The sequence below is a fragment of the Symphalangus syndactylus genome, chromosome 6 (genome assembly GCF_028878055.3).
Source record: "Symphalangus syndactylus isolate Jambi chromosome 6, NHGRI_mSymSyn1-v2.1_pri, whole genome shotgun sequence".
NCBI classification, from domain to species: Eukaryota; Metazoa; Chordata; class Mammalia; order Primates; family Hylobatidae; genus Symphalangus; species Symphalangus syndactylus.
This window is the reverse complement of record NC_072428.2, coordinates 46,377,453-46,398,853: the sequence shown is the minus strand read 5'-3', so window position 1 is coordinate 46,398,853 and position 21,401 is coordinate 46,377,453. Positions and strand designations below refer to the sequence as shown.

At 39.5% G+C, this 21,401-nt stretch overlaps 1 protein-coding gene across 6 annotated transcripts in view; it reads right to left on the bottom strand.

Moving 5' to 3' along the window:
* The window catches only part of SBF2 (SET binding factor 2), a 546,228-nt gene that overhangs the window by 111,785 nt on the left and 413,042 nt on the right, over positions 1-21,401 (bottom strand). For all 6 annotated transcript variants that reach the window (XM_055282428.2, XM_055282429.2, XM_055282430.2 and 3 more), the window contains one exon: positions 6,676-6,744. In XM_055282428.2, coding sequence (XP_055138403.1) covers positions 6,676-6,744 — 69 coding nt within the window. The remainder of the gene's footprint in view (positions 1-6,675; positions 6,745-21,401) is intronic.

The window sequence follows — 21,401 nt, the reverse complement described above, 5'->3', positions numbered from 1 at the left end:
GGAATACCTAGAGTCTGATGGTGGCAGGAAGGTCACCACTTAGCTAGCTCAGGAAATGCTGTGACTCTCTACACTAATGTCACTAACTGATTAGGTCAGATTTACACAAATGACACAAATGACTTTTCTAACTGCTTCTCTGATTAGGTAAGTTAGATTCATACAAATGACACAGATTACTTTTTCCAGGTAGACTTTCCTATTACTCTACCCTGAATTTACTTGCAATGGGCTTTCGTATTTTGAAATGGAAATAATAACTAGGTCTAAAAATTTTATTTACAGCCAGATAAACTAGTGGGTCTTTATGTGGAATGTATAAGCTAAAGTTAAAATTCAGCAATAAAGAAATTAAATAACTATAAAATCAGGTAGAAATGTAAATTTATATTTCTTTAAACTGAGGAGTCATGTTGTACATCTCACATTTTTTCCTAATATATTTATAAGAGAATTAGTTCAATTGTATATTATATACTGAATTAGACACATTTTGAAATAATACAGGTTACCTAAGCACTCCAGGTGTGGAAAATTCTTAATAATTAGCAGTCTTAACGAAATCTTCTAACAACATGGGTGAGCCTCAAAACCTTTATGCTCAGTGAGAAAAGCAACACACAAAAGAGCATATATTATATGATTCCCCTTAAATAAAATGTCTAGAGAAGACAAATTTATAGAGACAGAAAGCAGATTTGTGGTTGCCTGGGGATGGGGAGTGACTGAGAATGGGCATAAGGTTTCTTTTTGGGGTGACAGAAATGTTCTACCTATTTATTTATTTCTATTTTTTATTTTTGAGACAGAGTCTCACTTTGTCACCCAGGCTGGAATGCAATGGCGTAATCTCGGTTCACTGCAACCTCCAACTCCCAGGTTCAACAGATTATTCTGTCTCGGCCTCCCAAGTAGCTGGGACTACATGAGTGTGCCACCATGCCCACCTAATTTTTGTATTTTTAGTAGAGACAGAGGTTTCACTATGTTGGCCAGGCTGGACTCGAACCCCTGACCTCAGGTGATCCAACTGCCTCGGCCTCCCGAAGTGCTGGGACTACAGGCATGAACCATCACTCCTGGCCTATTTATTTATTTACTTACTTATTTTTGTTTTTGAGAAATGTTCTAAAATTAGACTGCGGTGATGGTTTTACCACTCTGTAAAACACTAAAATTACTAATATACACACTTAAAATGGGTGAATTTTATGATATATAAATTATACTTCAATAATCTTCTTCAAACAAATCTTTTGAATGGCCAGATACTAGAAAATAAATTTTTACATGTTGAATGGAGAATTTTGAAGAAAAAATATGTTTCTCCTGAGAATGAGTGTTTGAATAATGCTCTTATTCTGAAGTAAGACCTAACTCAATCAATAAAACTTCCTCAAATGCCAATTACATGTGGGGGGATCTTTAGAATCTGGAAAGGCTTCACTTCAGGATGATTGCACTTAAGGTGAATAGGGTATTTATTTTTCCTCCCAGGGTAAACATAGGCTATAATGGGTACTAAAGGAGAAAGTGTTAGCTCTCCTGGGAGTCATTTTGAGTATCAATAACCAACAGATGTGCCTCAAAGAAGTAATGGGACGGCTTTGCCATACTTTGACAGATTCCAGGAAACCCTCTGGAATACCCTGGTTATTAAGAACTACAACAGGGTGACCCTGAGGTGCATGGGTCACTGGAGAGAAGGCATTAAGTTAAAGGTGGCAGCCGGGTGTGGTGGCTCACACCTGTAATCCCAGCACTTTGGGAGGTCGAGACAGGTGGATCGTCTGAGGTCAGGAGTTCGAGACGAGACCAGCCTGGCCAACGTGGTGAAATCCCATCTCTACAGTAAAAATACAAAAATTAGCCAGGCATGGTGGTGGGCACCTGTAATCCCGGCTACTCGGAAGGCCGAGGCGGGAGAATTGCTTGACCCAGGAGGCAGAGGTTGCAGTGAGCTGAGATCGTGCCATTGCACTCCAGCCTGGGCGAAAACAGTGAAACTCCGTCTCAAAAAAAAAAAAAAAAAAAGTTAAATGGTGGCTTGTGGTGAAGGGGCCATGACTTTCACTGTTGCTCACTGCTATTGTTGGGAAGGAATAACACAAAAGTATCCTATTGTGGTTCTATTTCTGCTCTATTGGGTTTTATTATGTTCCTTTTAAAAAAGTAACCTTCAGACATGAACCCCTGCTTTACATATTCTCAGTATACACTCTGGCTCTGAATTTAATAAACATAATCTTTAAATGAAAAGGGCATAAGTAAATCAATGAGTAGCCCAATGTTATTATTCATCAACTTTGAAATGATTCCTCTATTGTCAACAGCTGATGAATGGATATGACAGGTCATTAGTATGTGTCCTGAGGGTAAGGGATTATGTGTTACTAATCTGTGATTACTCTGAAACAGATATACGCACAGGGCTTGGCATATCTAATAAATTGAAATCGAAAATGCAAGTACCATATAAACAACAAACATAAGTATAAAAGATTACATTATTTTTCACAGTAAAAGTAATCCTAAGAATTTAAACCTGGCTGTTAAGGTACCACCTTCAAAGAAGGCTTCCATAAGAGTTAATGAATTACATGTTACTTAGTAAAAGTGGAAAGAAGTAAGAAGGAACTGTAGGCTTACAATCTAGGGGAAAAAATAATTTGTGGTGGCTGTCGCATGACAAATTCCAAAGGATCTAAGACAGGCGATGTTACAAGTGGGAAATCTTGAACACTCTGACACTAAATAAAACTCTAAAAGATAAACATAACCTTTCATCTGGGCTAACGAAATATCCTGCTCATATGAGAATAGTAGGTACATACACACCATCTTTTCATTAAAAATATAAATGGAGTAATTAAAAATAATTAGGTATATGTGCTATTATGAAAGGATGACCAAGATGTATTACTAACTGAAAAAATCAAGGTGTGAAAATAGTGTAAATGGTTTGATTGTTTTTGTTAAAAAAGATACTTTTTTAAAAAATTATTTTTATTTTTATTTTGAGACATAGTCTTGCTCTGTCACCCAGGCTGGAGTGCAGTGGCGTGATCTCGGCTCACTGCAGCCTCTGCCTCCTGAGTTTAAGTGATTCTCCTTCCTCAGCCTCCTGAGTAGCTGGGACTATAGGCGCACTCCACCATGGCTGGCTAATTTTTGTATTTTTAGCAGAGATGGGGTTTCACCATGTTGGCCAGGCTGGTCTCGAACTCCTGACCTCAAGTGATCCACCACCAAAAAAAGAAAATTTTTATCTGCATGTGCTGGCAGTAATGCGTGACTCTTCCCTGGCCCCTCACCCTCATTCCCACTCCTTTTCCCCAGGAAGGAAACCAATGGTTCAGAGGAAATGGAGTGAAGGTGGAAAAGGGAACTTTTACTTTGCATTTTGTTCCTTTCTGTACTATCTCGAATATATATATATAATTTTTTTTTTTTTTAGATCGAGTTTTGCTCTTGTTGCCCAGGCTAGAGTACAGTGGCACGCTCTCGGTTCATGGCAACCTCTGCCTCCAAGGTTCAAGCAATTCTCCTGCCACAGCCTCTCAAGTAGCTGGGATTACAGGCATACGCCACCATGCCCGGCTAATTTCGTATTTTTAGTAGAGATGGGGATTCTCCACGTTGGTCAGGCTGGTCTTCAACTCCCAACCTCAGGTGATCTGCCCACCTCGGCCTCCCAGAGTTTTGGGATTACAGGCGTGAGCCACCGCACCCGGTATATATATAAATTTTACTTTAGATAATGTCCATCTGGTTGGTGGCATTGTGGACCAGTTTGATTTTTAAAAATTATCTGTACTATTAGACTACTAATATAAGTTCCTAGGGACCATGACAATGTTTTATTAATGTTTCTGCCCAGATGTTGCCTGTTATAGTAGCTTTTTATATTGAGATACTCAATAAACTTTTGTTCCATTGAAAAAAATTAATAATGTTATTTAAAGTATTTTAAAAGTAAGTTTAAACAAGACAAGCAGCTGAGTCCATTCTCTGAAGAAATGCTGGCAAGACCCAGGAGTTTATACTAGCTGGACAGTATGAGGATGGCTAATTTGCAATTTGTGCCCAGGATAATGCAACTTACATCTACTTCCTGAATTAACAAATCTAATATGCACTAGAAATAATTTTCCAAAAGGTAAAGATTTAGAAAATATCCGAGAATCTGTGTGATCTACCTTACCTAACCCCTCTGTTATCAATGTAGTACTTCTTTCTTCCAAATCTATCCTTCTCTGTCTTGCTTTGTGATACTGCCCTTATAAACATTTCTCCCTAGCCAAAATGCAGAATATTAAGCTTTGCCAGTAAAGGTGCAGAAGGAACACTGCAGTAGAAAGTGGATTCTCTTCCTAGTTCTGGTGTACTTTCTCCTTCTTGCTCCTGTGGTAGGCACCTAATGGTGGTGTGTGGGACCACAGTGGCAGTGCTATCTATAAAGTTTCAGCGGTACCCCAGGTGGTAGCTTCCTATCAAGTTTCACTGGCACTCTAGAAGTTTCAGGGCCATCCTAGGGGGTGGCTTCCTAGCAAGTCTTGCCAGCACTCCAGCAGGCAGTTTACTGCTTGCCAGTTCTGGTCTGTGGAAATTCTATGCCATCCAGTGGCCACAACACCTCTCCAACATGATCTGAATCAGCCTACATCTGGGAAGGGGCTCTCTTCCAAGTTTGCTTCTTTGTTACGTACTATGCCTGAGCCATAGAGGTAGTAGTTGCTCCTTATATTCTATTCCTGTATTCTTACGAATTCTCTTTACTTCTTAGTAGTTAATCTTATTAACTACTTAGTAGTTAAAACCTATTACTACTTCATAACTCCTTATATTAAAATTTCTGGTCAGGCGTGGTGGCTCATCCCTGTAATCACAGCACTTTGGGAGGCCAAGGTGGGCAGACAGCTTGAGTCTAGGAATTTGAGACCAGCCTGGGCAACATGGTGAAACTCCATCTCTATGAAAAAATACAAAAAATCTGCTGGACGCGGTGGTTCACACCTGTAATCCCAGCACTTTGGGAGGCCAAGGCAGGTGCATCACACGGTCAAGAGATCAAGACCATTCTGGCCAACATGGTGAAACCCCGTCTCTACTAAAAATACGAAAATTAGCCGGGTGTGGTGGCACGTGCCTGCAGTCCCACCTACTCGGGAGGCTGAGATAGGAGAATTGCTTGGACCCGGGAGGCGGAGGTTGCAGTGAGCTGAAATCGTGCCACTACACTCTAGCCTGGGTGACAGAGCGAGACTCCGTCTCAAAAAAAAAAAAAAAAAAAAAAAATTAGCTGGGTGTGGTGGTGTGTGCCTGTAGTTCCAGCTACTTGGGAGGCTGAGATGGGAGGATCACTTGAGCCCAGGAGGCAGAGGCTGTAGGAAGCTAAGATTGTGCCACTGCACTACAGCCTGGGCAACAGAGTGAAACACTGCCTCAAAAAAGTAAAAATAGGCCAGGCCTATTTTGGGAGGCTGAGGTGGGTGGATCACCTGAGGTCAGGAGTTTGAGACCAGCCTGACCAACATGGTAAAATCCCATTTCTACTAAAAATACAAAAAATCAGCCAAGTGTGGTGGCGCATGCCTATAACCCCAGCCACTTGGGCAACTAAGGCAGGAGAATCACTTGAACATGGGAGGAGGAGGTTGCAATGAGCTGAGATTGAGCCACTGCACTCTAGCCTGGGCAACAAGAGCTAAAACTCTGTCTCAATAAATAAATAAATAAATAAAAATAAAAATAAAATAAAATTTCCCTGTTCAAATTACTGGTGTGGTTTCTGGCTCCTGATTGGACCTTGACTGATTCATCCCTAAACCCAAACAACCCAAAACAAACTCATCCAACAACGAACCATGCCAACCACAAAAAATCAAATCTAAGCCCACCACTAAAACCTATGTATGATTAATCTGCTAACACAGATAAACAATATGGCAGTTACCAAACTTGTTAACTTATTGCTTCCTGAAGCTGACTGTGCATGTGGCTGAATAGTAAGTCAGCTGCTACCACAGATTTACTGTTTATTATTGTGTATTTCAGAAGGATGTATTAAATGCATTGTTATCTAATTCTTTACAAGTCCTTCATGGGAAAATAAATTTGCTGGTTTTTGTCTGCCATAAGAATGAATCTATTTATGAAAAAGCATAGATGTAACTGTAGTAAGTGACAGAATTTAAAAAAAATCACTTTGAACATTCCAGAAAATTCTCAGAAGGTTCGCAGAAATTACCAGTAAAGTTAAACTCTAATTTCTGGCTTCAATGTCATTTATTCAATAAATATTTACTGAGTGGCCCTGGGACATAGCAGTAAAGAGGACAGACAATATCCCAGCCTCATAAAATTTACTTTCTGTGATGGGGACAAAACATGTAAACAAACCAATATGTAACATAAATTCAGTTGTCATAAAGTACTATAAAGAAAATTAAGGAAAAGGATGTAATGGGTGTGGGTGCTATTTTAGGAGATGATTTAGTGTTCTATATTAAATTTCCTACACAAAGCATGCAATAAATGTTATAATAAATATAACCACAGATATATCTTAGGCATACTACTAAGAGGACAGGATTCATGTAGTTCCATAATAAATCAAACTGAATACATTTATGTAAATCATAACAAGCTTATATATGGACCAATGAAACTTACCCTATAGAAAGCACTGGTCAAAGGGAGTAATGCTGCGGCAATGTTGTATTCTTCTAAACTTGAACAATCCTTTAAGCAAAACAGAGACAAAAGAACATTAGGATATTTACCAGAAATCACAAATACATGGGAACTAACATCTGGGATACACTGTTTACTGTCCTATGGGGTTTTTACCTTTTTATTTTTATTTTGCAGAGGACCTGACAGAGGGGTTTGTACTTTTATTCCAAATTGCCATTAAGGCATAGCTAGGTAAGTTTTTGGGGAAAAAACTGTGTGTGAAGCACATTCTTTTATAAATAAGGTAAAAGTACATTTGAGAAAGGTATTTTCATACATTATTGCTGAGTAGCCACCTTTACTTTCCTGCTCTACAAAGACTGTGTTAAAAGTTGTGTAACTTACACAAATTTTTTTTTGGAGGGAGTTTTAGTATATTTACCAACTGTATTCCATTGAGTCTAAGATACGTTTTTTTGCACATTTTAACATTTCTGAGATTGGGATCATCTTATAATTGACTGGAGGTATTTTTTTCTTTCTTATTGTTATACAAAAAGGGTTATCTTGCAGGCTGGGCGCGGTGGCTCATGCCTGTAATCCCAGCACTTTGGGAGGCCGAGGCAGGCAGATCACCTGAGGTCAGGAGTTCGAGACCAGCCTGGCCAACATGGGGAAACCCTGTCTCTACTAAAAATACAAACAGTAGCCAGGCATGGTGGCGGGTGCCTGTAATCCCAGCTACTCAGGAGGCTGAGGCAGGAGAATCGCTTGAACCCCGGAGGCGGAGGTTGCGGTGAGCCAAGATCCCACCACTGCACTCCAGCCTGGATGACAGAATGAGACTCCATCTCAAAAAAAAAAAAAAAAACAACGAGGGGGGTGGCGGGGAGGATCTTGCTATTGATCAGACAAGATATATCACTGATTCTAAAACCCATTGAGTGAAATGCTGATGAATAGAAAGGTCAGGAAATCTCAGTGGGAAGGTAAAATGGCACAGTGACTGTGGAAAACAGTATAGCGATTCCACACACGCAAAAAAAAAAAAAAAAATATAGAATTACTGTATATTACGGTTATTCTTCTTCTGGGCATATACCCAAAAGAATGGAAAACAACAACTCAAACGGGTTTTTGTATACTCATGTTCACAGAAGCATTATTCACAATAGGCAAAAGGTGAAAGTGACCCAGGTTACTGTTGACAGATAAGTGAATAAACACAATGTGGTATACAAGCACACACATAGATGCATAGAATATTCAGCCTTAAAAAGAAATTCTGACACATGCTACCACATGGATGAACCTCGAGGACATTATGTTAGATAATTTTTTTTTTTTTTTTTTTGAGACAGAGTCTCGCTCTGTCACCCAGGGTTGGAGTGCAGTGGCGTGATCTCAGCTCACTGTAACCTCGGTTTCCCAGGTTCAAGCGATTCTCGTGCTTCAGCCTCCCGAGTAGCTGGGATTATAGGCACATACCACCACACTTGGCTAATTTTTATATTTTTAGTAGAGACGGGGTTTAACTCCTGACCTCAAGTGATCCACCTGCCTCAGCCTCCCAAAGTGCTGGGATCACAGGCATGAACCACCATGCCTGGCAGATAGATATTTTCATATAGTTATATTAACCAGTCCTTCCTCTGTCTAGCAGTGGGGTCCAATGTGGCCAGAATCCAGAATAGTGCCCACAATGGCTGCAAAAGCTGCAATTGATTTCCCTAGTGGGTGAAGAATAGTGATTAAAGCCCTGACCTTAGACAATGTAGCCATCTCCATCAAAACTCCTCATCCATCTGTTATATGTTTGCATGAAATGATTTTAAACTCATAGAGCTGGGACCTTAGACATCAATTATTCCAGTGCAATTCCTCCACTTTCCAGACTAGAGAAAAGAGGCACAGATGTCAGCCACAGAGCCACAACTGGAATCTAGATTTATCTACCTATCAGTGTGGTGTTTTTTCCTCTAGACACTGCCTTTTGTACTTGCTTTCCTTTAATTTATGAGGTAGAAAATATGGATTGTCTGAACTTCCAGCACTAATTTTAGAGTGTGAGGGTGGTGAGAATAGACCTGACCAGGAGAGCAGCAGAAGGCTTAGAGCTGCCTAAGTGCACTAGTGCCTGGGACAAGCACTCTAGAAAACAGGAGGAAGAGTCAGAAGGGAAAGTCAGAAGTGAGGAAGAGTCAGAAGCGAAATAGGCAAAGATAATCTTTGCCTATTTCAAACTACTGCTGTGGATGGGGAGGGTGTAGTACTGCCCTGAGGAAAAAGGAAGAAACTTTCTTTCAAGAGCTTAGCCTAGAATTGGCCATCTAGTCTAAAGCTAGTCTTTCTAGCCTGAGTGCTTTTGGTACTAGGATCAGCTAAAAGAGTTTTCAATTGAATTTCATGTATTGTCAATTCTGAAAAACAGTTTAGAATTTACTGCATGTTCTATTGCAATGACTACTGAAACAATAATGGATTATAAGGCTGGGCACGGTGGTTCACGCCTGTAATCCCAGCACTTTAGGAGGCAGAGGCGGGTGGATCACCTGAGCTCAGGAGTTCAAGACCAGCCTGGGCAACATGGTGAAACCCTGTCTTTACAAAAAATACAAAAATTAGCCGGGCACGGTGGCCTGTGTCTGTAGTCCCAGCTACTCAGGAGGCTGAGGCAGGAGAATCGCTTGAACCTGGGAGGCAGAGGTTGCAGTGAACTGAGATGGTGCCATTGCACTCCAGCCTGGGCAACGGAGTGAGATCTGTCTTTAAAAAAAAGGATTATAAGATAAATCTCAGCAGTAAGAAGTCATTCTCATATGGCTCACATTCTGTGACCCAGTTAAAAATAAAAAAGTAAAAGATAGGCTCAAGCTTCCTATATTATGCTAAAAATAATATTTTAACTAATTCATCCTATTGAATAAATATTTATTGGAGAAATGAATAAGTGAATAAACAAAGGAATAAACGTAAGGAGAATAATGAGAAAAAGGAGCTACGGACAGAAACTTGGGAAAGATATGTATTTATATAAAGGCAGAGAGGAAAATCAAGATGGGGAAGAGGAACTGGCGAGAATGGTATCATAGATGTTAAGAGGAAATGACCAACAGTGTTACATGCTTTAGAGGAAGTTTAGTAAAATAAAGATTAAAAAAAAAACAAAAACAAAAACATGAGAAACTGATGAATATAAGAGGTCACTGGTGACTTCTGAAATTATTAGAGAACAGGTGAGTAGAATAAAACAAAAGGCCCTGACTATAAATCTTCAAGGTTGAAAAGGAGAGCAATAAAATAGTCACTTGGGCTGGGTGTGGTGGTTCATGCTTATAATCTGAGCACTTTGGGAAGCCAAGGCAGGAGGATTGCTTGAGCCCAGGAGTTTAAGATCAGCCTGGGCAATATAGGGTGACTCTGCTTCTACAAGAAATAAAAAAAATAAAAAATTGGCCAGGTATGATGGTGCACGCATGTAGTCCCAGCTACTTGGGAGGCTGAGATGGGAGGACTGCTTGAGCTTGGGAGTTTGAGGTTGCAGCAAACTATGATCACGCCATGACACCCCAGCCTGGGTGACACAGAGAGACAATGTCAAAAAAAAAAAAAAAAAAAGCCACTTGAAGAGTTATTACATCTAAGTTTATTGTTTAATGAATCTCAATAGGGCTCAACTAGATGAATGGTGAGATTTTATCCAATCCTTTGATTCTTGAGAATTAGAAGGGTCCCAAGTACACTAAAAGGGAAACTCCAGTGGAGGAGAGAGAGGAAAAAGAAAGATCACTAGTAGACTGAGGACTCTGAGATATGTCTGGTAGTCAATATGGTCCCCATTTCTAAGGCAGGGTTAGACCCTGAAAACATCATAAAAAGCAAATATCTAGAATTTATATTAAACAGCAAGATCCCTGATGATATCATCAGATATAACATATGGGGAAAAAGAAGCTTGGTTCTGCAAGGAAGACTCAGGACTTCCTATTTTTATGGCGAGGGGAGGATGAGTGGGGAGAGCTCTTTAAACTATTCTGCTAGCTCTGTAGAGTACTGATAGCTGTTACTTGGGGGGAACTGGGGAAATGGTGGGTAAACAAAATTAAACAAGGTTTTCCTTTTCTTTCTTTTTTTTTTTTTAAAAAACAGGATTTTGCAGGATTTTAAACTGTGACTCTATGAAGGGAATTCGGTATACAGCATTTGTAAACCTAGTTTCACTGAGTATTTTAAAAGAAAGCAGTTGTAGAATACATTTTGGAAAATGATGATTTAAGATCATCAAAAATCCTATGAAAGAATTCCAACCAAAATGTTAGATAAGAGTTCTAAATTTCATTTTAAAGAATCAATCAATATGTCAGTATGTTTAATTCTTTGCCTTCTACTTTTAAACTTAACTTCCTCATGAAGCAACCTTTTTCGATTACTGCTCCACCCTGACTCATTCCAATTACGTGCTACCTGCTCCGCCCTGACTCATTCTCCACCCTGCATAACCATTTTTCCCACCAAACCACTCACTCTGTCACTCTCTTTAAATGAGCCAATCAGAATTAGTTTAGCCTGTGCGGTCTAACCCTAGCCAATAGGGGAAAGACGCAGCAGCAGGGGCCACGTGAGTCAGGGATAAGAACCCCTTCCCCTGCCTTGTCCGAGTGTGAGCTCACCATTGCTCCATCTGTAAGGGTGCACCCTTCTATAGAAGTAACTTGCCTTGCTGAGAAAAATACAATTTTATATTTGAGTGCTATTTCTTTTGCGGCACCAAAACTTTATTTATAACAAAAAGATCATTTAAAAAAAAATTTTTTTTTTTTTTTTTTTTTTTTTTTTTTTTTTTTTTTTTTTTTTTTGAGACAGAGTCTTGCTCTGTCGCCCAGGCTGGAGTGCAGTGGCGCAATCTCGGCTCACTGCAAGCTCCGCCTCCCGGGTTCACGCCATTCTCCTGCCTCAGCCTCTCCGAGTAGCTGGGACTACAGGCGCCCGCCACCACGCCCGGCTAATTTTTTTGTATTTTTAGTAGAGACGGGGTTTCACCGTGGTCTTGATCTCCTGACCTCGTGATCCACCCGCCTCGGCCTCCCAAAGTGCTGGGATTATAAGCGTGAGCCACCGCGCCCGGCCAAAAAAAAATTTTTTTAAAAATTTTCTTAGAGACAGGATCCTGCTCTGTGGCCTAGGCTGTGCAGTGGCACAATCATAGTTTACTGCAGCCCTGAACTCCTGGGCTCAAGCGATCCTCCTGCCTCAGCCTTCCAAGTAGCTGGGACTATAGGCACGCACCACTGCACCTAGCTAATTTTTATTTTTTTTTTTTGTAGAGGCAGGGTTTCACTATACGTTGTCCAAGCTGGTCTTGGACTCTTGCTTCCTTCTGCCTCCACCTCTCAAAATGCTGGGATTACAGGCATGAGCCATGACACCCAGCCGAAAAGATCATTTAAAAATTTACTTATGGATTTTTATTTCTTGACTTATGGTTGTTTTCATAATCTGATAGGCAATTTTTCTAAAAATAATTTTAAATGATAGATAAAATATTTTAAAATCTTTAATACAATGCAATAAATTGGCAAGAAAGCAAGGAATATGCAGACCAAAATATAAGTAGAAACTTGAAAAGATAAACAGAGCACTGAAGCTAAATTTTAACTTAGGAACCGGTGGTGAGCAAATTTTAGTATTAGTTGTGAACTCAAGAGACTCAAGGGATAAGACAAAAAGACTAGCACTTGCTAAAGGGAGGAAGTCCATTAGGAGAATATAAACCAAAAATGAAATCCTGAGCCCCACAACCAAATGAATAGACCCCTGGCCAAAGGGATCCCAGGGAAACCTGAAAAACTGAATTCCTGGCCATAACAGGAAGGGAGGTCGGACACACCTCATTATGCCCTCTCCCTTTTGGTGTTTAGGTAAAATTACAGATCTGACAAAACAGACTCTTTGTGGCAATAAGATACCAGATTATAAACACGACCTAAGGCCATGCAAGGCAGGGGTTAAGTCATACCCTATAAACCATAAAATCTCATTAAATGGGTTTTTAAAAAATTTTTATATTTTGAAACAGGGTCTCACTCTGGAGGCTGGAGTGCTGTGGTGCAGTGTGAGCTCACTGCAGCTGCGACCTCCTGGGCTCAGGTGATCCTCCCACCTCAGCCTCCTGAATAGCTGGGAATACAGGCATGTGCCACCACACCCAGGTAATTTTTGTATTTTTTGTAGAGATGGGGTTTCACCATATTGGCCAGGATGGAATCAAACTCCTGAACTCAAGTGATCCTCCCACATTTGGCTTCCCAAAGTGCTGGGATCATAGGCATGAAAACAGGTTTTTAAAATTATCCCAGCATAAAGCAGCTTCCTTTCCAACCTGACTCTGACACAGCATCACATGATAGATAGAAGACCCTGAAGGAAATCAAAATATTTTTCTTTGACATATTTTGAAATGGCCCTGCAAAGTCATCGGTTGTGGGGGAAATTTGCATCTGTAGAGAATCTCCATTAATGCAGCCAGGCCTTCCCTTTCTAGGACTTTCTCAGCTGTGAGAGAGATTAGCTGGGAGTCTGACACTTTTATGGTCTAAAAAGAGACATACCACTTATTCTCTCTGAGGGCTACTACCTATGAGGCTTTATCTACATAATAAGGGCTTTGACCTCCACAACTCCCTTATCTTGACTCAAGCGTTTCTTTCTACTCTACTGACATCAAGTATTTATACAAAGCTTAACTCTTTCAATCAGTAGCCAATCAGAAAATCTTTGAATCCACCTATGACCTGTAAGCCACCACCTCACAAGATATCCCACCTCTTTAGGATGAACCAAGGTACACCTTCCATGTATTGACTTATGATTTTACCTACAATTTCTGTCTCCCTAAAATATATAAAATTAAACTGCAACCCAACTACCGGGCTGTGGTCACTCCTATTGGCTCAGAATAAGCCTCTTTAAAATATTTTAGAGATTTGGTTTTTCAATTAACAAGAATGACAATAATCCTGGGATCTCTAAAGCCATCTGTGACACCAGATAGAAAGTCTGAGATGTAAGAAGATAACTGAGCCAAAAAAGAGATAAATATGTAGGTAAATCTAAAAACACATTGACTGTATAAAACAATGACAATATTGTCTTTTGATAGCAAAGAAAATTAAGATACAACTAAACTATACAACCATGGTAGCATAGACTTTGTAAGGGAGTGAATTGGAGTTAGATTTTGATAAATTAACTAAGCATTTAAGAATTTCTGTATTATCACGAAAGAAATAGAGTGGGTTGCAACTTCCAAACTAGTGGAGGAAAAAATGGAATAATAGGAAAACAAAAAAAAAACAACAAACCTGAACCCAAGGGAAAACAAAAAAGAAGTGGAAAAAGAAACTCAGAAGAGGGAAACAATCGGCCACGCGCAGTGGCTCACGCCTGTAATCCCAGCACTTCGGGAGGCTGAGGTGGGCAGATCACGAGGTCAGGAGATCGAGACCATCCTGGCTAACATGGTGAAACCCTGTCTCTACTAAAAAATACAAAAAATTAGCCGGGTGTGGTGGCAGGCGTCTGTAGTCCCAGCTACTGGGGAGGCTGAGGCAGGAGAAGAGGGCGTGAACCAGGGAAGCAGAGCTTCCAGTGAGCCAAGATCGTGCCACTGCACTCCAGTCTGGGCGACAGAGCAAGATTCCATTTCAAAAACAAAAGAAAAAGAAAAGGGAAACAATCAGAAAGAGAAAAAAAATAAGATGGTAGGAATAAATGTGTTAGTGGTGGCAAATATCTGAGTCTCACGGCACCAAATACGTTACCAGTCAAGGTATCCAAGGTATGACCAATGGTGAATCCATATAGGTCTGCAGCAAGCTCAATTCTTGCCTCCTCAGAAGAAAGAATTGGACTGAGGGGCATAAGGCAGAAAAAGAGACCGAGGCAAGTTTCAGAGCAGGAGTGGAAGTTTATTTTAAAAGGTTTTAGAATGGAAAAGAAATGAAATAATGCTTGGAAGAGACCCAAGTGGGCACATGAAGGTCAAGTGCCATTTTAACCTTGATCCTAGGACTTTATTTATACGCTGGCCCCTTTCCCATGATTCTTCCCTTAGGCTGGGCTACTCATAAGTGCAGTGCCCTCCTTACACTTGGGAGGTGAGCATGCGCAGTGTGTTTAGGAAGTTGTATGCACGCCCATCTGTGGCTTTCTTCCCTTTTTGGGTGGTGTGCCCCTGGGAGGTCACACTCTGCCATTTTGTTTCTTAATGCTCATGCCCAGGAAGTTGCTTCTCCCTGGTGCCTGCATTCAATTAACACTTTAGTGTACCAGGTGTGGACAATCAGGAAATGGCCTCTCCCTGGTGCCAGCTACCCATTTATCACTTTTAGAGAGGCAGAGTGATAACTGCCCAACCATCACTTGACATTCCTAGTGGGTGGGGGACAGCTTCCTCCTGCCCCGCTCATGCCTGTCTACTTGTAACAAATACAAATACAATAGCACAAATGGACCAAATGTTCTGGTTAAAAAAACAAAGATTGACACTGAATCTAAAACCAGAATCTAAATATTTGTTGCTTATAAACAACATATATATAATATATATATATATAAAACTTAAGGATACACAAAATTTAAAGGATGAAAAAATATGTACCAGGCAAATACCAAAAGAAGTTGGGGTAGCTATATTAACAATCAGAATATAAAATGCTCTTTAAGGCAAAATGCATTACTAGGGATAAAATGAAGCATTACATAATAATAAATAGCTCAATCTACCAGAAAGCTATAACAATTTAAATGTATATAAACCTAATAACTTAGCCTCAAAGTATACAAAGCAAAAACTGACAGATGTAAAAGGAAAAACACATAAATTTACAATCATGCTAAAATATTTTAATATACCTCTCTCAGTAACTGATAGGTCAAGCAGGTAGAAAAATCAGTTATCATATAGAAGATTAAAAGAAATACTGTACAAGTTAGAGCTAATAGATATGTATAGAACACTGTATACAAAAACTTGCTTGCTCTAATGGACACTGCACTCTAACGCTGTACCCAGAACTGTTCACATGGATTTTAAAAAATTGACCTCATACTGGTCCATAAAATAAGTATCAGGGCTGGGTATGGTGGCTCACATCTATAATCACAGAACTTTGGGAGGCCGAGGTGAGAGGATCGCTTGAGCTCAGGAGTTCAAGACCAGCCTGAGTGATAGTAAGAGCTCATCTCTACAAATTATTAAAAATTAGTTGGGTGTGGTGGCATGTGCCTGTACTCCCAGATACTTGGGAGGCAGAGATGGGAGAATCACTTGAGCCGAGCAGGTCGAGGCTACAGTGGGCCATGATTGTATCACTGCCTTCCAGCCTGGGTGACAAAGCAAGACCCCGTCTCAAGAACAAAACAAAACAAAAAACTATCAGTAAATTTCAAAATGTTTTGAATCATATAGATAGAGTTGTCAGCTCACAATGCAATTAAGTTAGAAAACATTAATGCATGTAAAATACTTAAAATTGTACCTGGTACACAGTAAGTACTCAATAAATGTTATTATCACTGAGGCTAGGAAATGCTTAGCATATCCCACTCAATTGTGATTATCTATTTACTTGTATGTCTCTTTACTAGACTATAAGCAATTTAATGGCATTTTTATAGCAGTGAATAAGAAGCAGTTATCAATATTTATGGCAAGTTGTTGAATGAGTGATATGCCTTTCTGAATGTCATAAAAAGCTGAAAGAACAGTAGAACAAATGATCTTACTAGGTCTTGGATTTCCAGAATTAACATTGAGCATAATCAGGATTTTCCTTTGAATAACGATTTTCATTTACTCAACAAATATTTATTGAGTATCTACTATGTGCCAGGCATGCTGTAGCTAATGAACTCAGGAATCTCTTGATCCCAGGAGGGAATAGGGATGAAAAATAAGAACACATTTTAAAGGGATGAGATAAATTCACGGCTGAATAAGACACATCCTGAAATTAGAGGGACAATGATGTTCTTTTATGATGTCTCTGTGGGGACCTTTGTTGGAGCTCAGTTACTGGTTAGATTTTTAAGTTAGAACAAGTAAACTTTTGTTTTAAATTCAAGAACATGAGTTTTACATATAAAAAGAGTGACTGTTAAAACTGAGTAGCATCTCTCCCTCAGTCAAACCTCTGGAAATGAATGTGTGTGAGAAAGGAGAGGGAGAAAACAAATATGAGTCAATGAGAACTTCCTTCAAAGAGAATATTAAAATCAACTAAAATATTACTTTGAAGGCAGTCATTACCTTGGAGTCGTGTTTAGGTTTTTATTTTAAAATACAGTCAGGCCGCGTAGGAAAACACTGCACATTTTTCCTATGTGGTATCACTGCAAGGTCTCTATCCTCTCCATGGATTTTATATAATAATCCCAGAATGCAGCAAAAGGTATGAATCATCTTTTTCTTCCTGACTTATTCCTCACCCCCCTAGGACACTGCTATGCACAAGAATGTCATCTGTGTCCTAGCACATCTGAATTTCTTTAACAGAAATGCCTTGCATGTTTCTGAAGACTGTCATGAGGCCCAAGGCAATAAAGTTCAACAGACTTGAGCTGTAATCTTCTCCCAAGGAAATGGTTGGGATGCCAAGATGCCTTTTGACTTTGATTTCACAGCAGGGCTTCACTTGCAATGACACTGTCCAAACTTTAAATGACAACAGCTGTGATATGAAGCCCTACACACACATTTATAATGATTTTCCACAAATTAAAAAAATTAAACAATGGGGAATTTCAATCCATGACCAATTAGCAGGGAACAAGCAATCATAAAACATTTAGACTAGTAGGCACTATTTATTATCTTACAAAACGTTTACACATTGTAGTGCATGTCTCAAACCTGTGTGCTGGTCAAATGCTGATTGCAAAATATAAATAAAAAATTCTTTGCAAATCACGTTAGAGACATTCTAAGTTAATTAGGTTGAAAGAGGGAAAAAATTTACAACAATAAGTCTACAACTATTGACACAGCAACAGCATTCCAGAAGTGTGCAGTTATCTGTTGGGGAATCAGTCCATAAATACACAATCTGAAGTCCCCTGTGCTTTGGCCAAATAATAGCATTGTAGTAATAAACATACCAGACATTTTATAAACTTGCAAGGTCTTGAATACTGATACATGTTTTATTCTGAACTTTGCTTTGTAATTTACCTTTAATTTTCCTGCTACAATTGAAGAGTGAGCCCTGCAATCTTAATTTCCCATTATCCTCAATTACTTCGTACTTTTAACCTAGATATGTTTGAACTGTTGTGGCCAACATTCCAGTTTGATAAAACTCTGGAATCTCTAAAAAATGTTATATTTAAACATTAAAGAAAAAACTAGATTGAAAGGAACAAGTGTTACAGAACTGATTTTCCTTTAGAGTTTAGATTAGACACAGCTCAGAAAAAAGTTTTTTTGAATTGCCCAAAACATTGAAAACATTTGCATCTTCTACATAAGGACAAAAATTAAAAACACAAATTCCTCTTTGTATCACATTACTTTCCTACTCAAAAATTCAGCTATTTTCTGACCATTATAGAATAATGACCAAACTCTTCTGCCAGGCTTATTAGGCCTTCTCGGTACGGATCCACTTCTATACCCACCCGACCATATGGGCCCCTGCCACAAGCTGCTGCTTTAGTCAACCTATTTTATTTATCACCTTCTATTCCACATCATACTTATTCCTACCATATCTAATACAGTTGAGGAAGCCCATCCATGCTTTGGTTTGTCATTTACATGCTTTCTCCTTGGTATCTTCATATGCATGCCCCCATATTTCTCCCTTCTTTCCAAGTACAATGTTAAGCAAAAAATAGGCCAAAGGATTTTTTTTATTACAGTTTCAGCTTCCAGTTATATTTTAACATTAAATAAACCTATAAAACCATAAAGGATGTACCACAGTTTTGAATACCACTGTTATTTATATGTACAATGACTCCCATTGCAATAGAAGGTGAATGCTAGGCTTGACAAATAATATCAAGCTTTATTTTAAGTTATTTGAGTGAATGGACCAAGTCACTTTCAACTTTATGTGGCTGGAAACTAGAACACTGCACCTGGCATATGGTAATAATAGCACTTATTAAGTGTTTACTAAGTATCACACATATTTGAAGTATGAATTTACAGATATTATTTCATTTAATCTTCACAACATCTCGATTAGATAGGTATTGTAATTATGTCCTTTTTGTTGATAATGAAACTGAACCTCTCAGAGGTTAAATTATTTGCCTGAGATTATATGGCCACAAATGGCAGAGCCAGAATTTGAACCTGGGTAGTATTACTCCAGTATTTGTGCTTGAAACCTCAATGTTCTCTTGCCTCTCAAGTAAGATATTGAACGGAATATAAAAATGGAATCTGTGGAAACATAATTCATGGAAAAGAAACCTTCTAGTAAATTATAAATAATATCCTCATGAGAGTTTGAAACTATACATCGATGAAAAAGCAATTAAAAACATAACTGTTACAATTAAAATGCAATGGAAGGGCTTGAAGAAAATTTTTTTCTTATGTGTTCATTTTATCTCTATATTTAGGAATTTAAAAACATTATAAAATATAGAGGATGAAGTTAAAGCTTCTAAAATATACCTAACAGGAGTACCGGAAATTGTGAATAGAGAAGGCAGATGGGGGGCCAGGTGCGGTGGCTCACGCCTGTAATCCCAGCACTTTGGGAGGCTGAGACGGGTGGCTCACCTGAGGTCAGGAGTTTGGGACCAGCCTGGCCAACATGGTGAAACCCTGTCTCTACCAAAAATATAAAAAAATTAGCGGGGCGTGGTGGTGGGTGCCTGTAATCCCAGCTACTTGGGAGGCTGAGGCAGACGAATTGCTTGAACCCAGGACACGGAGGTTGCAGTGAGCCTATACGGTGCCACCCACTCCAGCCTGGGCAACAGAGTAAGACTCCACCTCAAAAAAAAAAAGAAAAAAAAAAAAAAAGAGAAGGCAGATGGGATAATATAGAAGAAATAATTTTATTTTTTTTTTTTTATTTTTTTTTTTTGAGACAGAGTCTCGCTGTCACCCAGGCTGGAGTGCAGTGGCGCGATCTCGGCTCAGTGCAGGCTCCGCCCCCCGGGGTTCACGCTATTCTCCTGCCTCAGCCTCTCTGAGTAGCTGGGATTACAGGCGCCCGCCACCTCGCCCGGCTAATTTTTTGTATTTTTAGTAGAGACGGGGTTTCACCGTGTTAGCCAGGATGGTCTCGATCTCCTGACCTCGTGATCCGCCCGCCTCGGCCTCCCAAAGTGCTGGGATTACAGGCTTGAGCCACCGCGCCCGGCAGAAGAAATAATTTTAAAAATTGAGTCTTCAGATGAGACAGTCCACATAGGACAAACGAAAGACAACTATACTGAGACATATTGTGGTGCAATTTCATTACACCAGTGATTTAAAAAAAGAGTCTAAAAGCTGTTAAGAGAAAAAAAAAGCAGTTCATCTACAAAGAAACAAGAATTAGGGGGAAAAAAAGCTCAACAGTGTTAGATGATAGAAAATCACACTGGGCACTACTAGAGGCAGTAGAGAAGGAAGGCGGCAAGAGTTGAAAAACAGTTGGGTACTATGCTCACTACCTGGGTGATGGGATCAATCTGTATCCCAAACCCCAGCGTCATGCAATATACTTGTGTAACAAACCTGCACACATACCCCCAAATCCAAAATAAAAGTTGAAATTACTTAGAAAAAGAAATAAAATCACAAATAGCAATGTTTTCAGAGTACTGAGAAAAAATACTTAAACATTTATTTTATTTTATATTTAAAAGTAATATACAGCAAAATGGACTTGTTTTCTGGCTATATAGTTCTATAGATTCTAGCACATAACCACATTAGATTATATGACCACAGTCTGATTCAAAATACAGAACAGGTCCATCACTCCCCACATTTCTCATTGCCATCTGTTTATAGTCATGCTGTCCTCCTACCCCTAGACCCTGGTAACTACTGGTCTCTTCTCTGACACTATGGTTTTGTCTTTTTGAGAATGTTATGTTAATGAAATTGTACTATTTATAACCTTTTGAGAGTGTTTCACTCATGACAACATCTTTGAGATTCATCCACACTGTTGTATACTACAGTTCATTTTTATTGCTGAGTAGTATTCCACTGTATGCACGTACCAGTGTGTTTATCCATTCATCTGTTGAAGGACATATGGGTTGTTTTCAGGTTTTGGGAATTACAAATAAAGCTGCTATTAATATTTATGTACAGGTTTTTGTGTTAATGTAAGTTTTGATTGTTTTTCCAGGGTAAATCCCTAGGAATGAGATGGCTAAGTCATATGGCAAGTATATGTTTAACTTTATAATAAACTGCCAAACTGTTTTCCAGATAGGTTGTACTATTTTTTTATTATTATTTGAGATGGAGTCTCGCTCTGTCACCAGGCTGGAGTGCAGTGGCACGACCTCGGCTCACTGCAACCTCTGCCTCCCAGGTTCAAGTGATTCTCCTGCCTCAGCCTCCTGAGTAGCTGGGACTACAGGCATGCGCCAGCAAGTCCAGCTAATTTTCGTATTTTTGGGAGAGATGGGGTTTCGCCACGTTGGCCAGGATGGTCTTGATCTCTTGACCTCGTGATCTGCCCACCTTAGCCTCCCAA